Genomic DNA, 26144 nt, shown 5'->3' on the forward strand with positions numbered 1-26144 from the left:
CTAATGTAACGTGCTGCCCAGAACACAGTTTCAACAAAGGACAGGAGTGGAATAAGCAAAAAAAAATGACATATAATCAATGTTCAGACTCTAATCATTTTCACCATTTCAGAGATACGCAATTTGATGGTTTGGATTTCTTACATAATGAACACAGGGTCTTACTGCGCTTGCTGATATTTGCTCTCCTGACATATTGTACAGTGTTTCTATATTGCTTCTCATAGAAATATCTTAGAGTTAACTCTCTGCCTATAAAATAAAATAATGAAAACAAATAACTATGGCAGGCTGTGTGCTGAAAAGGAACTGCAGGAGGCCACAGCACAAAAGGTTTATGGTAATCATTTACATAAAATGAATTCCACAGCTACACAGGAGACACATCTTCACTGCCCAAACTGTACAGAAATGTTCTCTATCTTTTGAGAAATTAATATAACATATCTAGAAATTTCAACCATGACAGATAGCACACCTCCTCAAGGGCTTTGTGTTTCCAAGAATTAAGTACTCCAGAACCAAATCAGCCAAACATTTAAACACTTATTTTCAAACATCTGACGAATCCTCATTGAAGCATTACAGTTTACTTAATAATGCATCCTTTACATGGATATTTACGAGATATTCACTGCTATGTCTGGTGGGTGCCCTGCTACTGGAAAGGAAACTTCTCTGACTTATTATATAATAAGAATAACATATTATTCTCTGTCATTAACTGTGTCACTGCAGCTTCTTATAAAATGTTAACATAAATTTTGTGGGGTACCGTGTCTTCTAAATTGAGCAGTGGCTTTAAAATGCCGAGTGTCCTTCCTTGCATCCAACAAAACAAATAAGCATATTCTGTCTGATTGAACAGGAAATATTTTTCCAGTTTTGTATAATTTTATTAATCACCTACATTGCTTAATGTTCCAGGGACCTGGCTTACATTGGCTTCAACAGATGCTGGAGCATATAAATCACCCTAGATACAGACCCCTAGACCACAGGCATTTATAAATAAGATAAATGAACTTTGTAGATAAAGTTGGTCTAGGAAAAGGTATTAATTCTATATGCAAACATTACCTTGCTTATGTCCATAGACTATCCCAGGTAAGCCATCATTAACTTTTATAAACAGCACATTCAGGAAATCTTTACATAACACAAAGCCTGCACACCACAAGCTCTCTTTCCCATTAGGGCTATGATCAACTCCTTGACCTCCTCACTATATTTATGGCCAGTTTCATCTTTCCTACAGGCAAAGACTCCTAGAATTCCGTATAGTAAGGGTACTAGCAATTGGGTTTCATTACTACCTTTCTTTCCTTTGAGGAAATACAAAACACTTGTAAAATCTAATGCAACGTACAAATATTTTTCAGTTAGTTTGGTTGTAAAAATATTCACATCTAAAGGTAATTAAGCTAAGAACAGTTTAAGTTACAGTAAACCTTCATAGGGATTCTATAAGAACAAATCTCTTGTAACACTGTTTACGGAGACAGTCATTCGCTGTGCCCTTGTGTTGAACTTTGTGTCTTTCCAATAACTTTTTATGCAGATGCAGAAAAAAAATGGAAAAAATTTTGGTTAGGAAAAAAAAAAAAACGAAACCCAAAATGCTAACTGGAAATAGATGCCAAAGTATAACATACCTGCTTTCACTGATACCTATTTTTCTATTACACATTCATTGCACATTTGAAAAGTTTATTCACATTGCATATTTATCTGTGTGCTTCATCTCTCTAATGAGCATTCAAAGCAGTAGGGATTCTTTTCTTCTTCTCTCAGGAAGCTATTCACTTCAACCTTCCATGCAGACAAGCAGTATAAATTTTTTATATTGCAAACTGCAATTTTGATCTATTTCAAAAGGAAGACACTTTGCAATAGAACACTGAATCCTCTGAGCTGATCAAGTTATTATCTTGTTATTTTTGCCTAAGGAGCTGAGAGAAATATGTGAATTTCAGGTGTCTAATTTAACATCTAATTGAAATCTTTTTGAGAGCTCTCTGGGAATAGAATTTTGCTCTATTAGAAAACTGCCAGTTTGCTTAAGATTGCTCCTGTGATTTACTCTCTGAAGAAAGAATCATTTTCATTTACAGTTCCTGCATGTCCAAATTAAGGGAAAAAGAATGCAATATTCATATTAATAACTGAAGTATTTTGCTAGAGGCTGTTCATAATAATTTTGTAAATAAAATACCTTAAAGTTGAGACTTTCAAAAGTCTATTAATAATTGGCAACTGAGTTCTTTTTATTAATCTGTGTGGAGTTACAGTTAACTGAACAGCTTGACTCTCTTCTTCTAAATCCTGTACTTCTGTGTAATTACGGCACACTACAATTCACTTGTTCAAGTTATGTAAAGGATGTGCATACACTCACTGATGATTTCATTGTATACTCAAAAGAAAACTCACCAACTCAATAACTATGAGTAAAAAAAGGGGGAAAGGCATGTATGCCTTTATATCATATAAACTTAGTATGGGTTACTTGGGGAAAAAAAAGGTTTGTCTTAAACTAGGGGCACTGGACTGAAAGTCAATAAATCATGGCCCATTTTCCACTACCGCTTCATCATCCTGGACAAGTCACTCAATCTCTGTGTCTTTACCAGCCTCTGAAAAGATACAACTCTTCCATCTTCCTTCACTTTGTCAAGCCTGTCTTTAGGTTACAAGTTCTTCCTTGTTCTTGTTTCATTTATGCATAGCACTTAGTAGAAACAAACATCAGTTGAGGCCTAGCAGTAGAATCTTAGACCAAAAGAGGTCAATGGAAGCTGCATTTTAGGTTTTAGATGCTGACATTCCACAGTTAAAATGATAAAAAGGGGCACGGTAAATACTTTTTTGAACGCTCAAACTAAAGACTAACAATGGGGAATAGAAGGGTAGAATTCATCTTTCCTAATCCCAGCTATACAAAAAGCAGGCTTCTAGATTAAAGCAGCCAGACAAAAAAGAACCAGCCTGAGAGTAAGCCTCTGATATCAGACAGAGATATAATATATCTTAGGACAAATGCTGACAGCAAGTGAGATGAATCACTTACTGGAGGTGCTTCTCTCTTCCTCCTGATGACAGGACTAAATTAGACTAAATTCAGAGCTGAAATTAGGTGAGATGAGCCCCACTTTGAATGAATGTGAATAGTAAGTACGTGAAAAATATGCATTCAACTAAGTTATATGCATGCAGGGGGGAAATAAGAACAAATAAAGAACCTAGACATTAACACATACAGTTAATAAATAAATAAATATAAAACCTGTCTTTTATGAAAGAAAGTATTAAGTAGAAATAAAGAAGAGAATAAATATCCAGGTAGGGGAGGTAAATGTTACGTGATAATGTATTTCAGTCATGGAGGGAATGCTGCTTCCACTGTTTCAATTTGTGGGAGGTCATGTATGGTGCACTGTCTATATTAAAATTTCAGAATATATATATATATATATAAAAATGTCTAAAACCAGGGTAGAAAGAGGAAGCAAAATTGCTGGCCAAATAATTTCTTGTGTCATTGCTGTATCAACAACTTTTGATAGAAGAAACATGTTCAGGGAGAGCTGTCCTTGAATAATTAGCCAAGTTGTGCACTGGGCTTTAACAGAGCTTCTTTTTTACATTAAACCTTCCCTAGCAATACATTCAGAGATGTAAAACTTCCGCTGAAGTCCCTCACAAATATGTCCATAGCACAGATATTCTGCTCCTCCATTGCACTCGTTTATTTTTCAAAGAGAAGGGTTTTCCCTTATGCCCTGCAAAAAACAAATAGGCAGCCACATTCTGTTGCCCTTCCCTAACGGATTTGTTTTGATGGACAGGGAACAGTCATTTCAAAGCAGGGATGTCTTCAGGGTAAATCTTTTTCTCAAGTAGTCCTGCCATAAGCAATGCAAGACTTAATTTTCACAGCAATGACAATTTGAAGCACTGAGGGATTTTAAAATAGACCTGTTCAGCCTTGACAGTTCTAAAAATCAGGCCACATTTCTATTATCTAAGTGAAGGCACTAAAACATGTATAATTTAGGGGAAAGACTGCCTTCATTTTGAGTATTGCAGAGTCTGGCACCAGCCAAACAGTTGTGAAAATCCTAAGTATTTGTTCTTGAAAAATGCAGCAACCCTTAACCAATGTAATAGTAGTCAGTTTCCCTTTCAAAACCCAACTTTTCCTCAAACAGAAATGAATTTTGCATGCAGTGGGATCTTCATCTATTTTTCATGAATTATAACTTAAAGAGTCATATGCAATCATTTATGAACACTGCAGGCTGCTACAACTCTCCTTCTTTGATTTTATACAGAAGTTATCAAATGAGCAAACTATAAAACCTCATTCTACGTTTTTTTGTATGCCAATGGATATTTCTCAAGGCAAAAAACTTTGAATTACGTCAATCCTTAGGGAAAAGAGCAAATATTTTTATTCACAGAATGGAAGGTATTAGAGCTTGAAAGGTCATTTTAGAACATTTACTTTTTCCCAAAGCAGACTTGTTCCTTATAGTAAAGAGTTTATTGCAAAGAACCAACTACAATTCAGCTCTGGAAATGAGACACCATACGCCCTGCCACACCATCAATCCTTCCTTGGTCACACATCATTTATAAACTTGGTTTAAGCCTCATGGGACATCAATAAACATATGAAGCTATCAAAACTGCCCACTTTTAGCCAGAAGCTAACTTCGGCTTTTATTACAATGATCAGGCAACGGAAAAAATGTTGTGAAAAATTCTTTTCAATATAAACATCCCGGAAAGTTAATGCTCACAATGACTATTTGGATAGGAAGTTTAATGACTTAAAGTAAGCCTGTGAGCAATCCACACCTTCTGTTCTAGTTTGAAAAGGTCTGAAATTCTGAGGGAAAATGGCAATTCTAAATTAAAACATGTATTGCTTGTGTCTGATTAAAAGGCTGAGACTCCATGCCACAAAGCTCTCCATGCCAGACCTAGATGATACAGATCCTCAGCAGCATCTTGCTACTACTCATTTCCAAAAGAACAAATTCCAATTCTGATCACAATATATTCTAAAACCTTTTTCAAATATCATATTAGTGATCATTCACTACCTCACTGCTGCAGAAGATAGTTCCTATATCCAGCTCAATGAGAACTGCACGATGTTGTAAGACCATGCAATCACTGGAAAATTAAATGGCCCACGTAAGTTATGATTTCTTAAAAGGTCAGGAAGTGCAAGAGTTTGCTTGAATATTTTGCAAATTACACCAATTAAATATTAAAAAGCCCACATACAACTTGGGAGTGTTGTAATTTGTCTGCAATTTGAAAACATAGGATTATATAGCAACAGTATGCAAGATAAAGCAGAGCCTTTGTATTAGAGTATTTACCTCAATTCTTAATGTATTTCAGAATTCATTAATTCAAACATTAAAAATGTGATTTGTAAACTCACAGCAGTTCCACACAATCCCTCTGTCCCTGTGTGAATAACATTAGAAGCCAACAGGTTTAAAAAAAAAAAAGAAGTGTTTAAACAAATAAATCTGACCTCATACCTCTTGTGTTTTGCTGTCCAATGGCTGTGGCACCGATAAGGTTCTGAACTTCCGCTGAACAGGCTTATCAAAAGCTGGTGTACAGCAAGTCAGTGTCTGTTCCACCTGTCCTGGAAGAACTAATGACCCTGCTGAATAAAAAATACTCAACTTTATCCTTCTATCAATGTATGTTAACACAATCATGTGTAAAATCCTGTAGTGCTTAGATACAGACAGAAGCTTGTTAGTCAGTGTGTTGTACTTATTGTTGCATAATATATAATACAGGCAATTATCTTGCAAACAGATGCATGCAGTCCTGAGCTAGAATCTAGATAATAAAATATACTATACTAAGGAAAAATCAAACTTGATTAAACGGATGGCTAGCTCTTCTTTCCTGAGGATGCTGAATTAAAATTCTGGATCTAGATATTCCTAAACTCAGAGAAAACTTGGGACTAGATTTCTCTCTTTCATGAGAAGGAAGGAAGGACCTGAGCAGAAACTTTGGCAATAGGAGTTATGCACGACCAGGATTAAGTCTGGTATTTTCATTGATTACCTGGGCAGCCCATTTCAATTCTCTTTTCCTGGAGTTTCACCCTCCTATACATTGGGCATAAGGAATCTTTGCAATGCATCTGCCTTAACGTGAATCTCCTGAAGCATAAAGTAAAAATACCTGAAAGAAGTAATAATATTTCCCACTAGAGTGCCAGATAACTGTTGTCCAAGGATATTTCAGGGATGTTTGTCCCTCCCTGAACTTTCCAGAGGCACCAAAGAGGAATTCTACATATCCAGGATACAGGAACACACAACCTTTTCACATTGGCAGGATTTGGCCCATAGTTCACAAATACACAGATTTCTGAATCACTTTTCCTTTACACACTTAAGCAAAACGTTCATACTGGGAAAAGTAGATTTACTTTCTGTGACAGCTTAGAAGGATATGCCTTAGATTTTCGAAATATCTTTTAACATGCATCAATCTCAGCTCAGCTACAGCACAGATGTGTCCATCTTGTCTCAGTAATGCTTCCACGAAGAATCTTAAGGGAACCATATGTCTTGCAATTTAGTTGAAGGATTACATAAATCAACCTACTATTTTTTCTGCCTGGTACACAAATTCCTTACAACTTTATACTAGATTTTAGTAGCTTGATTTCCTCTTGAAATCTCAGAATAAACTTTGAAAATGTTGCTTGAATGGTACTTAATGCAACCAACAAGAGGGTATATAGGTCCACAGTGAAAACAAAGAAATGACCATTTATCTCTACCTGCACACATTTTCACCACAGCAGTGTGGTCAAGGACCTGTTATCCTCCTGTAAATCTGCATTTCAAAATAATGATTTCCTAGCTATGCCTTAAAAAAATCCATGATCAAATATTTCATTTAGCTTTTCTCTTGACAACTTTATTTCAAGGCCTATCTACTTTGGGTTTGTAAAGTAGAATGTACTTATTAAAGATCTGAATTTACTCCTTTGGGTATCTCATTCCTGGATTTTTGTGTTTTGGTTTGTGATTCACATGTAAGTGGTTACAATTTTCATGCCTACACTCTTGGTTGCTTGTATCTACCTCTAGTCATCTACGTGCTTTCAGTCCTTATTCTCAGCATAGCGTTTGATCTTATTCTGCATCAGTCATATGGGACAGCTTTCTGAAAAAAACTGTGCAGTCCACAGGACTATATGCTACGGTTTCACATGTTCTGCAACTGCTTTTTTCATTCCCTTATAACTGGTGTCAAAACAGGACAGAAGGAAGATGTGAATGCTCATTAAAAGGCAATGGCATCTTCTGCTATTGTTTCAAACTTGCAGCCTAAATATATACCCTCACTGAAGAGAGGAAAGCCTGGACATCAAGAGGTTTGTATCATCTCCTGATATAAACACTGCACTTATTTCTGTACTAAGAGCAGTTTTTCCCCCACAATGGACCAATCTGTGGAGAAAAGATGAGGAGGAAGCACTGTTATGTAATCACCTGGCAATGGCTCAAAAAGACAACTCTTAAAAATTGGGACAACAGAAGGAAATTTATTTTTGCTTTTAGCAAGAAGTGCTTGTCATACTCAGAATGTCAATTCCAATTTTTTAAGGCTCGTTAGTAATGCAAACAACGTTTGAAATTTCCTTCAATCACCCCATAAGAATGTGGTAATCAAACTTGGTTTGCCAGTAGACAAGCCAGAAATGAGCTTTGTCTCTCTATCCTGGCTGCATGACAGCATATGAAAGTCTAATCGGTAAATGCTGCTTTCCCTGATAATGTTTAATCAAGAAACTCCTTCAGAGAGAAAAAACAGGGAGTTTTGACAGTCCTTCTCAGTGGGAGCTCCCAAAGGAACTGTAGGCTATTGTAAGTTCTAGCCAGTACCTCACAGCTGGGTTAAGCTGATGCTACAGCAGTAGTGGATGATGATCCTAATTAAGCTGCTAATTATGTTCTCTGTGGAGGTGATTAATTAGCAACAGGAATGCCTTGAATACTGCCAATGACACCATATATAGAGATAATTGAGCAGGCATGATATCAAGAATCTGAGAAGAGATCTTGAAATGCACCTTCCCTCATACCAGGAAGAACCAACTTCCTGGATGATGTGGCAATGAACTTCTACAGTTTTACTCGCGTCCTGCATAGTGCAGTGGAACAGATTAGGAAACCGAGTAATTCTTTTTAGTTCTTTTTTTTCACGTGATAGACCCACAGAATGTGACTACTAAATTTGTGAACACCACTAAATTGTTTTGTTGCTGTCCGTTTTGTACCATTGACATTAATCATAAATAGAGAAACAAAGAATTTGATGTCATAAATTGGATGTGAACCCTCTGGAGTGAAGAAGTTTGAAGTCTTATCTTTACAATTACCAAGCCAACTGATGCACAGCTCTAGATAGGCTAAGACAGGCTTTACCATACTTTCAGACACTACATTTGACAAAAATTCTGTTGATGGGGAGATGAGGAAGGTAGCAGTAACGAAAAATATTAAAAGCTAAATTTTGCTCTCTCTGTTTCTTGGGCTTCAGACTGCTAGCCCCAAAGAGCTGTCTCGTGTGAAATCATCTTAAGGCAATGTTAAATGGGTTGCAGAGACTGGAGGAGAAAAAAAGCAACAGATTCTTAGGTTTGGTGGAGCCCCATACTTGATAAAAATCTACAGAACTCTGAATCCTGTTCCCCAAGCTGGATTTTTCTGGACGTAAAAATAGGCTCTAAATATATCTGGGAAGGCACAGATTATGGAAAACAATATATTGATATGATTTGCTTAAAGGACTGCTTATTTAAATAATCAAATTGTTATGCTTGCCCTCAAATTCAAATTGACTGAGTCACTCAGTTTCTCCTTAACTTCTGTGGGGCTACGGAAAATTGGTACCTTGAAAAGACAAGTTTTCATCTATCAGTGTTCTAAGCCTGATGAGACTCCAATATCCTTGCTTATGCATCCTCACTCATGCATTTAATTAGTCCTATTTTAATATTCTCCTGTATTTAAAAAAGACCACACTCAAGGTCCCTAGCCATGCTTCTACATATTTTGTATTTTATACAAGTATTACCTACTATTACCTAAGTATCCTTTCAGCCCTACAGCAAGTGATTTGTCTCCAGTCCTGGAAAGGAATTCTGTTGCCAAAGCACAGGTACTAGGCATTCTCCAACTGTCCCTGGAGAAAGCCTGATCATTTCTATTGTTGCCTTAAGCCACTTACAATTATAGATTAAATTCAATGAGAAAAAGCAATTAAACAGTCCACCATACGCATACTGTCTCTACACTATGGGTTAAAGCTATGGTTTAGGGCAGCAATTTTACTTTGCCAATCAAGGTTTACTGAGCCAAAGACACATAATGAAAAAGCACTGCCTTGGTTTCAGGCTTGCAGCCCAGTGCTGTCTAATGAAAACAGCTACAACAAATTTTCATAGTGGCCAAATCTATGGGCTGCTTTTTCCATAAGAAGCAGCTGTGTTCTCACCTCAAAAGATACTGGACTTAGGAAAATTAAAAAGAAGACCACTGCTAGAATGATTCTCCCAGATCATCCTCCAAAAGGCACTGGTTTAGATGGGATGTTTTAACACCTATTTTCTACCATGATTTTCACACCTTCAGCTTTGAGTCATTTCCCCTTAAGTGTGACTATCTATTGTATGAAGGTACAGTGGATAGCTAAGTGGTCTGCCCTTAAAGCTACATGAAGTACAGAGATACTGAACAGCTGCCAATAACAAGTAGAGATAAAAGCTTGTTGTAATTGTACTGGCAAGGTGTATTTTTCACTGGGTATCCTAGGTTGTTGTGCCAATATGAGCTCTATCATTTGGCATGCAAGTGGCAGCATTTAAAGAGGCCAGCAACAGCATGCCTTTCAAATTTGTGCCATACTTTGCCTCACTTAAAACTAATTGGAACCCTTCACCAGTAATCCTTTATTAAGGTGGCCATTAGCAATATTATGTTACTTCACTATGGCAAACAAGTGAAGTATCAGTATCAGTATCAGTATGAAGTAGCAGTATCAGTTTGTATTTTAATTTGCATGTTGTTGCTATGCTTTCTATAAGAATAAGAATATACATCTCTTACAATGAAGCTTATCAAGTGGATTTTAACATAAAAGGGAACTATCCAACGATGAGGCCTGTTTTCTGCACACTGACTTAGGAGTCAACGGGGTTGTTTTTTTCTTGACTGAACAGCTGTCTCCATTGAAGCCCCGTGCAAGATCCAGGCTTCGGGTTTCCCAGGTAGAAGTCAGGTTGCTGTTTACTTTCTTTACACAGCAAAGAAGGAATAATTAGCTGCTGGCCATGCAGTGTTTCAATGTTATAAAATACAATCTAAATGCTTCATGTTGTTACTGAGAGCTGTTGATTGCTTAGGGGTTGATGTGGCCTCTTTCTGCACTGAAGGGGTATGTGCAGGGAGTGCTGTCTCATGGGGGAAGCTGAGGACAGCAGATATTGAAAGCCAAATCAAATGTCACATAAAAAACTACTAATTAGCACACTGATAATCTACAGTAGAGATGGTATAACGTGATGTTTATTATTTTTGATAATTACCAATAAAAGCAGTAACAAAAACTTTCCTGCTGTGGTTTGCACAAAGTGATGTTCAAACAGTACAAGCAGATGATCGTTTTTGTAATTCTCATCTTGTTCAAATGCAGTCTGTATAACTAGGTGTTTCTGGATGTATGCGATTAGCGTTTACCCTCGCACACACACAGAAATGACTTAAAAGCCTGTAGAGAGGCAAGGTCTGACATGGTCCAGAAAGTGGCAGCTACCCCTAAGCTCTGCCACAACTCTTCTTTCCTCACTGCTCTACCTGGTATTTTAGTGTTGGGCTTATTTCTCATCATCCGATTTGGGGTCTGTTTTGAGCTAGAGATATTTAACAATACTTCCACCAAACCAGATACTGAAAAGCCTCTTTGCATCAACGAAATGTGAGTTTAGGCTCCCACTAGTGAGCCCCAGTTTTTAAGATAGTATCACAATATAAGACAAACACAGAACCGTGTCCTAACAAAGGGAAAAACGGGCACACAAACACTGCACCAAAAAGAAATCTTCAATTCCCAGATCTGATGCAGGACAGCTATCTTACTTGCTCCTTTCTGAATGCCCAGTCTAGGTGGAAGAACATTTGCTGTAAATAAACTTGACTTAGGGGGGTCTATTGTTTTCTTGTGAGTTACAACCAAGCTCAGTATTCATCAGCTGGAAGTCTGTAAGCCCTCTGGACTTCGTAAGGATTCTGCACATACAGAGAGAAAAGACTAATCAAAGAGTTAATGGATTAGACAGACTAATTAAATGGCAGTAACTAAGGACCAAAACAGTGCTCTGTCACAGCTTCTTGCAGTGACCTTAGGCAAATCCCTTAATCTGTGTGGCTTGGTTTCTTTGTGCAGTCACAGATCCAGATGAGGAAAATAAATTTAATCACCAAAAGGTCTTCTGGTGGTAATAAAAACCACACAAACACCTATAATAGACAAATACCTACAAACACTAGATTTTTTATTTACTTTTTAGAAGCAGGAGAGTTAAAATCATTATAGGCATAATGGAGCAGTTCACCACTATGTGAAATGCTCATAATTGGAATGCTAAAGGAAGTTCAATGTGCTTTCCAGGTAAGTCTCATTTATTATAAGCCGAGGACGAAATCACTATAGTGAGTAGGTACAACATTTTCATTTTATAGAACTCTCTCAGCACCCAATTTACTTTTTGGGTTACACTTTGTAATTAAAATAATTTCAGTACAAACAGAAGTGTGGAAAAATGTAGAAAAGTTGCTACAAAAAGTTGAGAAACGTTGAAAAAAATCACTGCTCACCAGAACATGGTATAATAAATAAACTTTGTAACTTATTATTTCATTAACTGTTAAATTGAGGAAATAAGTAGTTCCATTCTGGGAGTATGGGCAATTGGGGGAATTTTCTAGCAATGGAAGAACTGAGGAAGAAAATCATTCTTAGAGGAGAAATGGTTCTGTTAAACAGTGTTTCAGAGTCACTAAAAAGAAAGAAATATCCATATACTTCAATCCAAAGACAGACAATCTTTGTGAATATGAAGGGGGAAAAAACGTACCACTGCATGTCTCTTCATCTGTGTCTATGTCTAAGTACTTGTTCACCTGCAGTAAAAACACAAAATTGGAAAAATAGATTAAAATGTATTAATTCCATTCTTTTCAATACAATTTAGAGAAAAGCAAAGAAAAGCATTAAATTTCCTCCTTCATCACCTCCCTTCTCCCCTGCATTTTTCTAGGAAAGCATGTGATTATTTTTTTGAAATGCAAAACCCAAAGGAAATATTTTCAAGTGTAGAGAAAGAATTTCTACTGTAGTTGTTGCATACCAACTACGGTGAAGAGAAAGCTCAAGCTGAACAGCAACTTCTTCAGGAATTTGGTGGGAAGCTGAAGAAGTAAAGTTGTCATATAAAGATCTACATAAATTACTCTGCAGCTTTGCAAAGACACTACATATTACACAGACACAGCACATGCTGCAAGCAAAGGAGAGATGGATCTTCCTATTTTGATACTAATGGTGATCTGAATGGAAAATTTAAAAAGCTAAGAATTATGACATTTTTGATATTTCATCTGGGACGTTTCACTACTGCTTTTACCAGGCTGATGTCCCTTGAAAAATGGTCTAAACTATGTAACATACCACAAGAAGAGTTGCTTCTTATTTCAGGTAACACTCTGAATAAATGCATGGGGTGAGTGTCAAAAGACTTTCCCAGCCTATGTGTAAATGGAAGATTTACTATATGCATTGAGTAGTTTTCTGCGTTTCTATGCAGAAATAAGAGATGTTCTTAGTTCATTTTTTCCAAACTGATTTTACACTATCATCTTGTTCAACCTTTACATTTTAATAGTACATACTCGCTAAAACTTGGAAAAAGATTTGGATGATGATGCTCTCATTCCTTTTTCTCATAGGCATGAAAGAAATACGCTGACAAATTGCAAATACTTTGTAAATGCATAAAGCAAAATTTTCAGTCACCTTCTACTCATAATCCCTACCTTGAAGAAAATCAAAGAAAACCTCACCTTCGCTCTTTCAGATAGACCGAGATCATTTCCATCAGAGCCACCAGCTTTCCAGTTCTCATTCACGACTGTCTGTAGATAGACATGTAGAAATATTCACATGCATGAAACAGAACCAAAATCACAGTCAAAGCTCCTACTGATTTACACAAACAGATCCTTTATGGTGCATTTCAATTTTTATAAAGATTGAATGCAATGCTGCTGAAAATAGAACATATGTAGGTAATCCTCTGAAATCCTACACAGGATCACTGATTCAATTGTAGCAAGCGTATAAGTAATCATAACAGGCCTAAAAAGCAGCATTTAGAACAGAAGCATTGTTTTCAATGTATTTTTTTCCCTTCTTTCCTCAGGGCAGGTTTAAAGGTTACCGTGGCCAACTTACTGCATTGAAGTCTCCTCCCATTACTATTATAGCTGCTTTTCTAATGCATTCTATTATTACCATATTTATTTCTGAAACCACTAATGTGACAAAAACATGAAGTCATGGCTGAAACTTTCTTTTTGTAGCAACAAAAGACAAATATTAAGATGTTCTATTACATAAAGGATAACAGAAGCTGCACATTGCTTTATGGGGCAGCATAAAGCATAAGCCAATTCGAAGTGGCTAAGGAAAGAGACCCAAAGGCTGTCTATCCCAACGAGGCAACCATATTCTTCATAAGAAAAATGACAAAAAAAGATTTTTGTCATTATTGTTATATAATCAACTGACAGAATGTGATTGTTTTTAAAGCCTTACTTGATTCTACCTCAAAGGCATGTGTTAGTAGGGAGGAAAACAACAGCTTTTTCTCTTTGACTGAGGCCTGGCAGCCCCATCATCTGAAGTCATTTGAGTGTGCTGCTCTGTGTATTGCACAAAATGACCTGCTACTTCTTTTTTAATAAGAACCTTAACGAAGATAGTTTTTTTTCTGTTTGTTGGTGGGTTTTTTTTGTGTGTGTGTTTTTTTTGGGGGGGTTGTTGTTGTTTGTTGTTGTTTTTTTTGTTGTTTTTTTCTTCTTTGCTTGTTTTATTACAGGCAAGATCACAGCTTTATTATTTGTTATCCAGGCAAGAGGGTAGTTCTTAACAAGTGGACTCAGATTTCCATCTTGCTCCCTCCAGATCATGCCTGTGGTTTTCCTCTCCCTACACATTCAATCCCTAATCTCATAGGTTTCAGAAGATTAAAAAGAACTCTGGTTTGCCAACTGTTTTCTTCAGGTAGCTGAAACAATCTAGCTTCAGTAACACAGGATTCAATACTTGCTAAAATCCTCCAACAAAGCAAATCTGTGCATGCTGGCATTCATACTCTCAAGCCTTTTTCCTTTCTGCCAACCCCTACCATTAACCGCAGTCTTCAGTGAAAACCTAACAATGGTCTTTGCAGGGCTCCTTATTTATTAGTCAGATTATGGGGGCTCTGCAAATGCCACTGCCAAATGTGATCCCTGCAGGTGCCTCTGTAAGCATTATACACTTGGGTAGTATTTTAAATATTTACCTCAGATGGGATAATACCATTAGCCTCTAACATTTAGACAGTATATCTCCCCCCACACCTTTTTTTTTCTTTAATCTTGAATGCAATGCTTGCCCACATGGACAAATGTGAATTCATTACCTCATTCTCATTTGGCATCTGTGATGGGAGGCGCACTGATATTTCTTTGCTTCGTCCAGGTGAGCCACCCTGTTTATCTCTGTTCGAGAACTCAGAAGTAGAAAATGTTTTTCTTAAAGAATTTTTACATCCTTGAATCGTCTTCCCCTCTTCCTCTGCAAGGAGAATCACACCACTTCAGATAACACACCATCCAAGACAAAGAAAAACATGAATTTCATTAGACCTAATACTGACTTCTTTTACATATTCATTTCTCTTCTCGTGCTCAGAGCCTCCATGAGCATGATATACATCTATTTTGCAATCTTCATCATAAAGCTGAATACGAAGTTTGAACTTCCAGTGCACAGAGTATGACCTATTCCTTGATACTGAAAAATTCTTTATCTCAAAAGTTTATGCAATATATAGAAAACTTGATATACCTTCACATACCTAACTGATGGATTACTTTCTTATCAAGCACGAGAAAATACTTTATTTTTTTATCATAGTGCAATGATGATCTGGCCCCCCAAAAAAATGTGTATTTTCTACCTCAATATCTTGGTATCACCAAGACTTACAAACAGCCATATGCCAGTGATATTTAGTTGTCAGAAGTTTAGGTCTTGCGATTAAAGATTAAATACTGGTGTTCAAGTAGGATCAGTTCCCTTAGAGGATTCCTCTGGCCTTCAAAGAGGGACTGGAAAAAACAGTCCCTCAGAATTACGACATGGCTAGGTCATCATCAAACAAAAACTCAACAGTACAGATTTAGCTAAGAGCTGATCAGAGATCGAGACAAGTATGTGCACAGAAGTTTGGATTTCCAAACTCATGCTGAACAGTTGTTTTCTGACAAAATAGAAAAAAAAATGGAGAAAAAAAAAAACAACTAATCATGGCCAAGATAGAACTGCCTTTTTATTAAAAAAAAAAAAATCCATTATCAAGTATGGAGCAGCTATAGTACAATAAATGCAAGTGAACTTCACACTACGTGTTCTTAATGAAAAATAAATGCCGATTTTAACAGCGTTTCTTGGGTTTAGCTTGAAAAATCTACTTTATAACAATAAGAAACACTGCAGTGCATTTCTAAAGCATAATTATACATTATAGGCATTAAAGGAATTCTTGCGGAGAGTCTTAATGATGCCCTTGGGGTTAGTACATTCAGCAGTCCACTTTCCCAAAGACTTATTAATCCCCATGGACAGCTCTGTGCCACGGTTACTATGACTCACAGAAAGGGCTGGCATTCTGGACATAACCTGAAGTCCACACTCACAAAAGTCAAGGTTTATAAAAAGTAAATTGCACTAGATCAGAACAGCCTAGCAAACAGTTTTCTTCTCTCAGACCACAGATGGATCCTCTGAATAATTCCTAAATCCCAGGTCCCTTGATAAGACATCTGGCTTATCTTTGCTTTTTTAGCAAGCACTTTCCTAAAAAAAATATTTGGGAACAGCACTACATATGCGCAATGTCTTCTTCCTATATGCTCTCTTTTTCAAGCCATGGAAATGAAGCTGTATTACATCCAAAACCCTCTTTTAAACTGTTGACAGGTAAAGCGATCATCCACTAATTGAAGATGTTCTTATTGTCACCCTACTTTATAGGAAGAACTAGAAGAGTTGCTCAAAAAGTTTCAAACTTCTGTTATTACAGAGGTAAACAGGATCAACCTCCTGTTTCATACTAAGAACTGAGAAGTTTTATATTAAAGACTGACAAGACACAGAAGGATATTCATGTCTTCATGCAGCCAAATGTGTGCAGCCCTACAGTGCAACTAGCAATAGGGGTTGAGGGGCCAGTATCCTCACTGTGCACATTTAGGGGGCCTTCACTACGAAATCTGGAAGAAAGCGCCTGGAAGCCATATACATTTCTCATCACGATCAAGACAGAGACAAAAGGAATCATCAATGTGAATGATCAGCATCATAACTCATACACCGATAAGCTCTGAATAAGCGTAAGATTCCTGCACAAACCAGTGCCTATCATGGGTGCCACTGTGGTCATTCTTCTGGGCTACAATCAGACCCACCTTCTCCAAAGTGTAGACTCTGAATACTCCAAACAGAAGAATATCACTTAACGTCAGAAGGCATATGACACATAGTTGAGCAGTTATGATTAGACAGTACACATGAGCCCACTAATTTATTTTATTACATTATATATTTTCTGGATAGCTGAGCTACTGTCACAGATAAAAGGCTGATAGATTAAGTGAGCTAACAAGAAATCAAGAGCATTCACAGTATTTCTGTGCCACTCACTCACCCGAGACTACAGCCAGAAGCACTATATCCCTTTTCTAAAGAGATTAGTCATAAGCGGCTGTCAGAAACTTTTGGCTAAGACCTTTGCAGCACTGTTGGGTTAGATAACATAAAACATTATATTTGATGAAACGTTCACAACTGCAATTTGATACTAGAAAATTTACAAGGAAAACATCTGAGCAGCACAAAGCAGTTGTGAAACGCATGCTGCAGACAGACTGCCAGCCATGCAACCCTATGCATGATGAGCCTGTGCCACATGAACGGGTGGGAGATAGGTGAACCAAACCTTATGCTGCAAACACAGCCCCCGGGGCCAGTGAGGCCCACCCTTCAGGTGTCTGAAGTAAGCACTGATACCTGCAGTTTCTCATCCTGCATCATGTAACCGGCTCTCTTGAGGTCTTAACAGTGCTGATCTCAAAAAAGTATTAAAAAGAACACAAATTATACTAAATCGAAAGAAACTGCAACTTGCAGAGAAATCTCACAGCTTTATTCCTTTGACGATGTTCTCAATTCCAACCCTTTCTGTCCCTACTTTTGCAAGAGAATGGGAAGGAGAAGGGGTCAGATGTAAACCAGCAAAAGGCTCGCTCAGCCTACCCCCGGCCAAGTGATAATTGACTCATTAGGCACAGTCACAGTTCGCAACCTGTCAAGACTTGCACGTACAAAAATGGCCTTTACCATATGTGACAACATAAATAAATAAATAAGGGTACAAGCACAATAAAAAGTAGCAGAAGAAGGTGGAAATGACGGAAAGATTCATATATTCACTCCACAGTTTTTCAGCTTTACTTTTTAGAAATTCCACTGACACTACCTTCACAATGAAATAACAAGCAAGCTTAGGTCTCTAGAAAAGTAAATCTCAGTCTCTCAAGAGTAATATCCATCATTACTGTGTGTCACTGAAAGGTATGTTGCAGACTTCAGAAACATTTCTATCAGAGAGTATATCCAGCTTGATACATCCTTTCTGGCCAGCTATCTATCCTTTCTATTGCCTAAAATTCTCTTTGTCTTCCAATTTGGAAAGGAACCTTTTGAAAACATCCAGTGATCACCCATATATTTCAAACAGTGGGGTCACTTATCACGAAGCCAGAGAAGAGAGCTATCAGGAGTATCAGGAAAAACTTCCTGTCAGTGAAATCTATTAGATGAAATAGGAGCCCCAGAAGAATGACAGAAACCCCATGGTTTAAAACATTTCATAGCAAGACCAGACATGGCAATCAATAATATGCTGTAGAATACCTGGCCTGGGATAACATAATGGACAAAACAATAGCAGCTACCAGGTATTTCCCTCCTCCTTCAATTCAATGAATGAATTCCAAAAATGTTTATAAAAATTGGCTGAGAATAAGGCCCTTTTTAACTATAAAAAAAAAATTAATACAACAAAGCTACTATTGTAAGTTCCAATTTACTTCTTGTCCTCAAAACACTGGACAGAGGGCCAGCAAAAGGCCTGTGAATCCCTTAAAGCCTTTCCGAATTATGCTTTGATGGAACACCTGGGATTCAAATAACACAGCGGCTTTGTGCAGGGCTCCTGAACAAAAAGTAATTTTACTCACAGAAGCATGGTAACTGAGTACAAGAGGTACATGGTACAGAGGTACAGAAGCATGGTAGAGAGGTCAAGAGCACGAGTTTCAATTTCATTTATTATCTCAAACACATCAGCAAACTGCTTCATTTAAAAGCATGAACAAACCCTGTCACTGAAATGCTTCCATAAAATACCACTTCGGGATGTTCAACAGATGGAGACAGAGTAGGAGAACCTGGATTTACCTATTTGCAGCTATGTACACTGTTATATGGCTGAGATAATTTACCCTAAATGCCAAGCCATAAGAAAAAAAAACAGATTTAAAACCTGAAAATCCAATTTGTTGGGAGGATAAGTTTTAAAGCTTTCTATTTTCTTTCTTTTCTTTTTCTTTAATAATTCATCCAAACCAGCCCCCAGATATAATTCTGCAGTACCTCAATCTAAATTTGCAGCCTCCCCCTGCTTATGTAGTGCACACTGAGAACAGAACTTGGTGTTTTCAGTTACTTAACCAAGAAAATCTGCTCTGATTTACATTCTTGAGCTATCTTCCTGTTCCCATGTATTTAAAGGCATAAATCGCTGTAAATCAATGCAGAGTTTGCCCAACTTTTCATGACAAACAAAAAGCCCAATTACCCCACACAGTACACAGCAGGAGGATTTCGGAATTAGGCACCTGTATGTCTGTCCCAGTACAACTCAAGTACTTGAACAGTAATCTAGTGCTCTTTTAAGAGCATTATGGTATCCTGCCTATCCTCCTGCTGCTACTCAGAAAGGCAGTGGATCTTCCATAGATACTGTATCTTACCTGCCAACCCTGGGCATCTGAAATACCTGTCCCCTAGACATCCAAATTCCTAAAGTCCTATTCAAACCTTGCTCAACCAAAACCCTCGCTGATTTCAAAGACACTGATCTCACTGCAGCACGAGAAGCAGAACTCCTCTGTCAAAGTAACTCAACCTATAAAGCCAAGAAAATAAAAACTTACTTGCCTCAGTGTACAAATTAATATTCATAACACATCTTGCAAGTGCAATACGTAAAACATCATGGTCTTCCATTTCTACACTTCACCTCCTATTCAGTTAACAAGGGCATTTACACTGCTTGATCCCCTTCCTTCACTGCAGTTTTGCATCAGCGTAACTCATGGATGCCTATGGAATGCTCTGCAGTTTATACAAGCGCTGAGATTCACTTGGTATAGCCTTTCCCCTCATGTCTTTGATCTTACCCTGACTAAATCACAAGTAATCAGCAAGAAGGATTGTTTACTTGTAATTTTTTTTTTCAATTAAAAGGTCAGCTTTTACTATATTCACTAATAAGGGCTTGTTTCTTTTTTCACTAACACCAACTTACTAATGAAATTTCACTATGTCAGGTCCTCAGCTAGAATAAATAAATAATCCATGGACTGGGCCAACAACTTCAGTCAGACTATTTCTGACTTAAATGGGTAAACTCTTAAGTCCTAATTATTACTTTTAACTGCCATTTTTTGACATTTTACTGTAATATATTTTAAAAAACAGACAGGAAAGGACTTTTTGTATGTGCTTCTTCAGAGGAAAGAAGAATGACATATCAAGTATATTTCAGCCACTCATACACCTGCTTTAGCTTAATGTACAGCAATATTTCTTCATAACTAACTCAGCTCTTCATTTTCAAAAGCTGAACTGTTCTTTTACTGTATCAGTTTCTCTCCCGTTTTCCTTAATGGAATCTATATGGTGTGTTTTTATGTACTGTTTTATCTGTATCAATATCTGTATCTCTGTTGGGCTTTAAATATTGTCAGTGTTAGAAAAGTGGCAATATTTCCTGTTTATGCCACATTCAGCCCAGCTGATCATTTAAAAACATACATTATTCTGCCACGGTTCAACAGTGCTGTCGCCAGATACCTTCTCCATTTGAATACTATAATGCAGTCAGTTAAGTAACGCAGCAAATGTGCATTTGACCATCTCAGCAGCTTTCAAGAGCAAAATCTTGCTTCTTCCAACAGATGATGACCAAAAATAATCTTTTAAAAGTTCAGAAAACCGTAACAGAAGTCTTAAAGTAGATTCTCAACTGACATTAACCAGTTTAATCCTAGTAAGGGAGCTACGCCTCTTAATATCTACCAGGGATCACATGGCATCTACCACAGCCAACTAGTACCGGTGCACTAGATGAGATCTCTAGTTCCAACAATTTTTATTTATTTATTTATTTATTTATTTATTACAGTCAAAGCTACCACAAATGTGCTTAAATTCATCCTCAGCACAACGAAACTACTTTAAATACACATCATGGGAACACTTTAAAAGAACAGGTGGCTTACTAACAAATCAGGACAGAACTGGTTTTGAAATCCTTCTGTGTAATTGCATACTAGAAGAATTCAACACTAGCTGATACGTAGATAAGCACTGTAAGAAACAGGGGAATGATATATAACTAAAAGCATCTGACAACTCAACACAAAGTATTCCTTTCTTAACAAATAGTACCAGTAAAAAGATTACAGCAGGTGGGAACTAATTAACAAACGTCTGACATCCCAAGATTTCAAAAAATGCTTGATTTTCGGTATCATAATTGAGAAATTAAGGTATCTTCAGAAAGGCCTGATTTTAAAAAATGACAAATACTCACTTTCTTGAAATCAGGCATTTCAATGTGATTTTATACTGGACACAGAGAAGAACAAAAGTGAGGTCACTTGATTTCTGTTTCTGATTGTCCCGCCAAGCCACTCAGAGCTGCCAAGTTCTGACCTCTGACATTATTTGCTTTGTGTAATTTCCACACCTAGAAAAGAGGGCTAACAGTTTCTCACCTCACTGGAGTGTCATGAAACTTAGCCAACAGATGCATTTAGCAGTTCAATGCCTTTCAAGGCAAGGTGATGAGGTAGAGCAAGAGTTCATTCCATGTTACTGTTTTATATAGCATAACAGAATTTAACCATAGTCAATATACCAATATCGGATGAAATCTGTACTAAAATAACAACAGCAAAGCTACTATTTCCCTTCCCTTTATTCTAGGCAGAATCTAAGTTATGCAACAGAACAGAAATACTTTTTTTTCCATCTGAAACATACTTTAGAAATTGTTCAAGTGAAATATGCATCACAGAAAAAAAAAATGCTATCAGGGAAGCACCACTGCTCACACGCTGTCCAACTTTCAGGGAGCCAGGGTGCCTTGTCCTTACCCGGGGCTGCCAGTGAGTTGCTGTGTTCAGCAATTCCCCCTCTTCATGCCTTACTTTTTTTCTGTCTGTACAAGGGAAATGAAGTTCTTTACATAGCAAATACCACTGAGATCTAAGGACAACAAATTATCATAAAACAGATCCCCGCTATTTCAAAAATCATCTATTATGCTTGCACTCCTATGTCTTTTCTTCTACCTTTAGGGGCTCTGTACGATATTTGACTTCATACCACATTGAATGAAGGTTACAGAGAGATAGCTACTACATTTATGATCAATAGAAAACTGCAGATTTTTTCTCCCAGCCAAATCTTTCCAATGATCCAGCAAAACACATCAATAAAAAGCTCTGAATTGACGCTGTTTCCCTATTTCATGCCCTGTTTAAGTTCCCTGGGGATGACAGATTAATTTAATTAGTTTTATTGAACTGCCTAGTTGTTTTTATTGGCAAATCCACTCATACAAAGAAGGCTGCAAATTTCTCTTGGGGTTAGCATTGTCCTACTGGTCCATTTTTTAAAATTAAAGTAAATTTACTGTCATTTCTTATATAGTTTTCTGGTATGCTTTTTGTGGTTAGACTCAAATTTGTAAAGTGCCTTTGCTGACACTTATGTAGGAAGTTTAAAGTTGTTTTTTCTAAACATGGTTAACAAAAAAAGGGAAGGAGACAGCTACCTTTAAATGGACTGTGAACTAAATATCACTAAGCTTTCACTGGGGAATTAAACTAATTTGATCACAACACAAAATATGGCTCTTGTATGGCACCTGGAAGCGGAGGAATGGTCAGCCACTTCCAACTTCCTTTGCCTGACAGCCTGCTGGGCACAGAAGCATCAAAAGAGCAGCACTGAGGCTATAAAGCACATAGCCAAGGTTCAGTTTGCTTAGAGATGGGTCTGATCAAAGCCCTCAGACCTCAACTCAGCGCCAGGCAGGATAAAGTAGATCAAATGGAGCAAACTTAATAGCAGGAAGAGACTGAATTTAATCCCAGTGGCCAAATGGCCAGGAGCATGGAAAAACTGTAAGTCAAAACTTGGGTTTAGATAAGAATTTTATTCTAGCAGCAACTTTTTTATTCTAGCAGCTGACTGATCCAGGACCCTGGAATTTTTTCTTTTCTTTTTTTTTTTTTTAAAAAAAAAAAAAAGAAGTGAGAGGAGTAATTTAAAATCTAGATGAAAAACATAAAGTTTGGACTTCATTTTTCTGTGCTTTTTTTATTTGTTTTGTTTTGTTTATAGAAGGTCAAAGGAAATATTTTATGCTCCAGTGAATTTGCCAATCTTCCTCTGAGTTTAGAAGCAGATGCTGTTTTCTAATTTTGGACACCTAATTCTTTCCACCAGATTTCAAGCATTCTTTCTAAGATCTGAAAGAGCCCTGTGCAGCATTTTTTTAAAAAGAGGAGATTGGGTCTATTTCAATGAGATTTTGTCCAAATATGTTCTAGTGTTTAGTTTTGAAGAGTTCACTCATTGACCACATCTACAGAAATCTGTATCATGAATTCTTTTGTAAATCCAACTCTTTTGAGGCTTCAACTGCATAGTCAAGACATTCACAATTTTTCATTGGGCTTATACAACACAGAAGAGTTGTACAACCTCAAAGCAAATGCCAGCTAGATGTTCTATTACTGGACTTTTTTATAATCAAAGCTAAAAGAGCAAACTAACAAAAACTGAATACGTTAACTTGGCAAAAGCATACGGATATTCAGTGATTCTGAAAGTAACACAAATTAATGCTTTAAAATAAATTATTATAGATAGCCCAGAACAGTCAATGGTGCTTGGGTTTTGTACTCAAGGTATATTCTTTTCAACTTCAACTTGCGTGTAAATTTAATTGATCAAGAAAAATAAAATATTAGTTAGCAAATCAGATTCTTATGAGATGCTTGTAAGAATAATGAAGAAACTCCTAGTGAAAATATTCTTGCAATCCAATCTGGGAACTAGTACAAATTCATGTACAAGTGGAAATCATCTTATCTAAATACAGTACTCTGTGAAATCAGTGGAATCCAATTATTTCTCTATGTTTCTTCTGTTTTCAACGGTACAACAGTCAAAAATCTATTACACGGTGATGATTTTCAATTTTTTTTTAAGACCTTCTCTATATTGACATACACAATTGAATAGGCTGGGTCATTTGTGTGTACAAACAGGTATCTCCATACCTAATTATGCAGGATGGCAAACTCTAATTCAAATGATAATTATACTAAGAGGCAGAGTATGGATCTACACTATTATCAGGCCAAATTCAGAAAGGTAATCTGTAAACAGCCAGATTTTACTTGACACTAACCACAAATGTATGTCCACAGTGAATATCAGAACTCATGACACGAAAGAGAGCATTTCTGGAGCCTATTAACAGACAGTCTTACTAAGCTATCATAGTTGCTTTTTAAAATTATATTTTTAGAAGCCAAATGACTTATTTTTCAAGTGCAAAATTAAGAAACTAAGAATGTGATATTTTGCAGAGTATTTTGCACTGTTCTGATACTGAAATGCCTTGTGCCTTACTTAAGTGGAATTTTTGCAGGTCATTAGTTTATAATGCAAACCAGCACCTTTGGGTATTTAGAGGAAAATGAAGACAGGAGAAAAACAACCTGAGCTATTTTGCTTATACAAACATAGGAAACTACATTTCTAAGCATTTGATTCAGTTAAAACCCTACCTTTGATAAACAAAGTTTTAGTGGCAGATGCTGTAGCGACAATGAGAGCAACTGAAATACATGCTGAGGCTTTTTGCAAGTAATATCATGATATGCAGCAAGCTTCTAAGATAGGGCCTATCCCCAGTGTATCAATCATACAAAGATACAAAGATCATAAAAAAGACCAGAACCTAATTTTCAATCCTCTTATCTCATCTCCCAGTGCCTCCTTTCTCTTCTATTTTTTACTGGGAGGAGAGACAGAAGGCTGCCACAAAATTATTTCTACGGCAGCTTCAACTCCCCCACTGGTTTTCTGCTCAGTGCCTGTGACTGACACTTAGTTCTGCCTGAAGGACAAGGACAGGACAGACTTCTGAGTGCCAATCAATGGAGCATGCTGCATAGTGTAATTGGAAAATACAGTGCTTCTGCAATAAGATGAGGATATCATTCCAAGTGCAAAGCTGTGGTAAAGACAATTATAACTGAGTAATATGTAACTCCCCTTTATCTTTATTGCACCTGACTTAAAACAGACAGAATAAATGAACCTCAGCTACATAATTTGGGTACAGATCGAAACTTCCTGTAATCAGAAGTGCTCAGATCAAAGTTAAGCCCCACCTTTTATTTTATCTGCAAAGCATAAGGTCTTTTCAGCCTAACTACCCTATAGGATGTCCCTTCATCCACGTTATTTGTACAGCCAGCTTGGTGCATACCACAGCGTTACACAGCAAGCCAGAGTTAAACTGCACATCCCTGGTCCTAGGTCATCATGTACTATGAAGTACTTTCCTTAGGCTCTTCTTGTCTCAGTATTTCCCTAGCAAAATGACATGGGACTTACTTGGAGAGTCTATCCTTCCACATACTGTCCCCCACAACCTCCCTAAACTGAGCAAAACATGGTTAACCATCTGTAGGGCCCTACCTTAGCAGTCTGTGAACCAAGCTAAGGAAAACTGTCATGAGGGATTTCACTGCTGATAGGAAAAACAAAAGCATCAAAAGGATTTGCCTAAGGTCATGTAGCAAGTGAGTAACAGAACAACACTAAATACTACTCCTTCTCTTTTCACCTTCCCTTCTGGCTGCAATTTCTAATGGGAAATTTGGGTGGTACATACCTTTCAAAAGATAAGTGAACGAGTTTAGAAACTCGTCATATGACTGCTCATGGCTATTAATAAATTGATCAAGGATGCCGTTGTTTAACGATTGTTCTTCCATGATCCACACCTTCACAGTCAGACAGGTATATCTGCTTTAGTAGGCTTCTTCTGCAACAAAAAGAAAAGAGCCATGTGTATCTGTAGGCAGAAAATACGTTAACTGATGAGTCCCTAACCCATATTTATAAGCACCAGAATGTCAATTTTTATTTCACTCCTTGTGAAATACTGATCTCTGCAGTGGGACTTTACACCACATTTTCCCAGAACTCAAGGAGACACAGTAATTTTAAGTGCAAAGGAAGACTCTGAAGATGTATGCCTGAAATTTAAGTCCTCGGGCACCATGGGCCACAGAAGTGCCAGCCTC

The 26144-nt window shown here is 37.2% G+C and overlaps 1 protein-coding gene across 9 annotated transcripts in view; it reads right to left on the bottom strand.

Annotated features, from left to right (window-relative positions):
- Positions 1–26144, bottom strand: part of IFTAP (intraflagellar transport associated protein) — a 40559-nt gene that overhangs the window by 3599 nt on the left and 10816 nt on the right. For 3 of the 9 annotated variants that reach the window (XM_080594623.1, XM_080594620.1, XM_080594618.1), the window contains 5 exons: positions 25730–25882; positions 14813–14967; positions 13188–13259; positions 12203–12248; positions 5565–5695 (listed from right to left, as the gene is read on the bottom strand). In XM_080594623.1, the coding sequence (XP_080450749.1) occupies positions 5565–5695; positions 12203–12248; positions 13188–13259; positions 14813–14967; positions 25730–25832 (507 nt within the window). In that variant the 5' untranslated portion in view covers positions 25833–25882. The remainder of the gene's footprint in view (positions 1–5564; positions 5696–12202; positions 12249–13187; positions 13260–14812; positions 14968–25729; positions 25883–26144) is intronic. The other 6 variants (XM_080594621.1, XM_080594619.1, XM_080594625.1 and 3 more) reach the window with 4 other exon arrangements.

This window comes from Anser brachyrhynchus (assembly GCF_964034855.1).
Source record: "Anser brachyrhynchus genome assembly, chromosome: 5".
Classification (NCBI taxonomy): Eukaryota; Metazoa; Chordata; class Aves; order Anseriformes; family Anatidae; genus Anser; species Anser brachyrhynchus.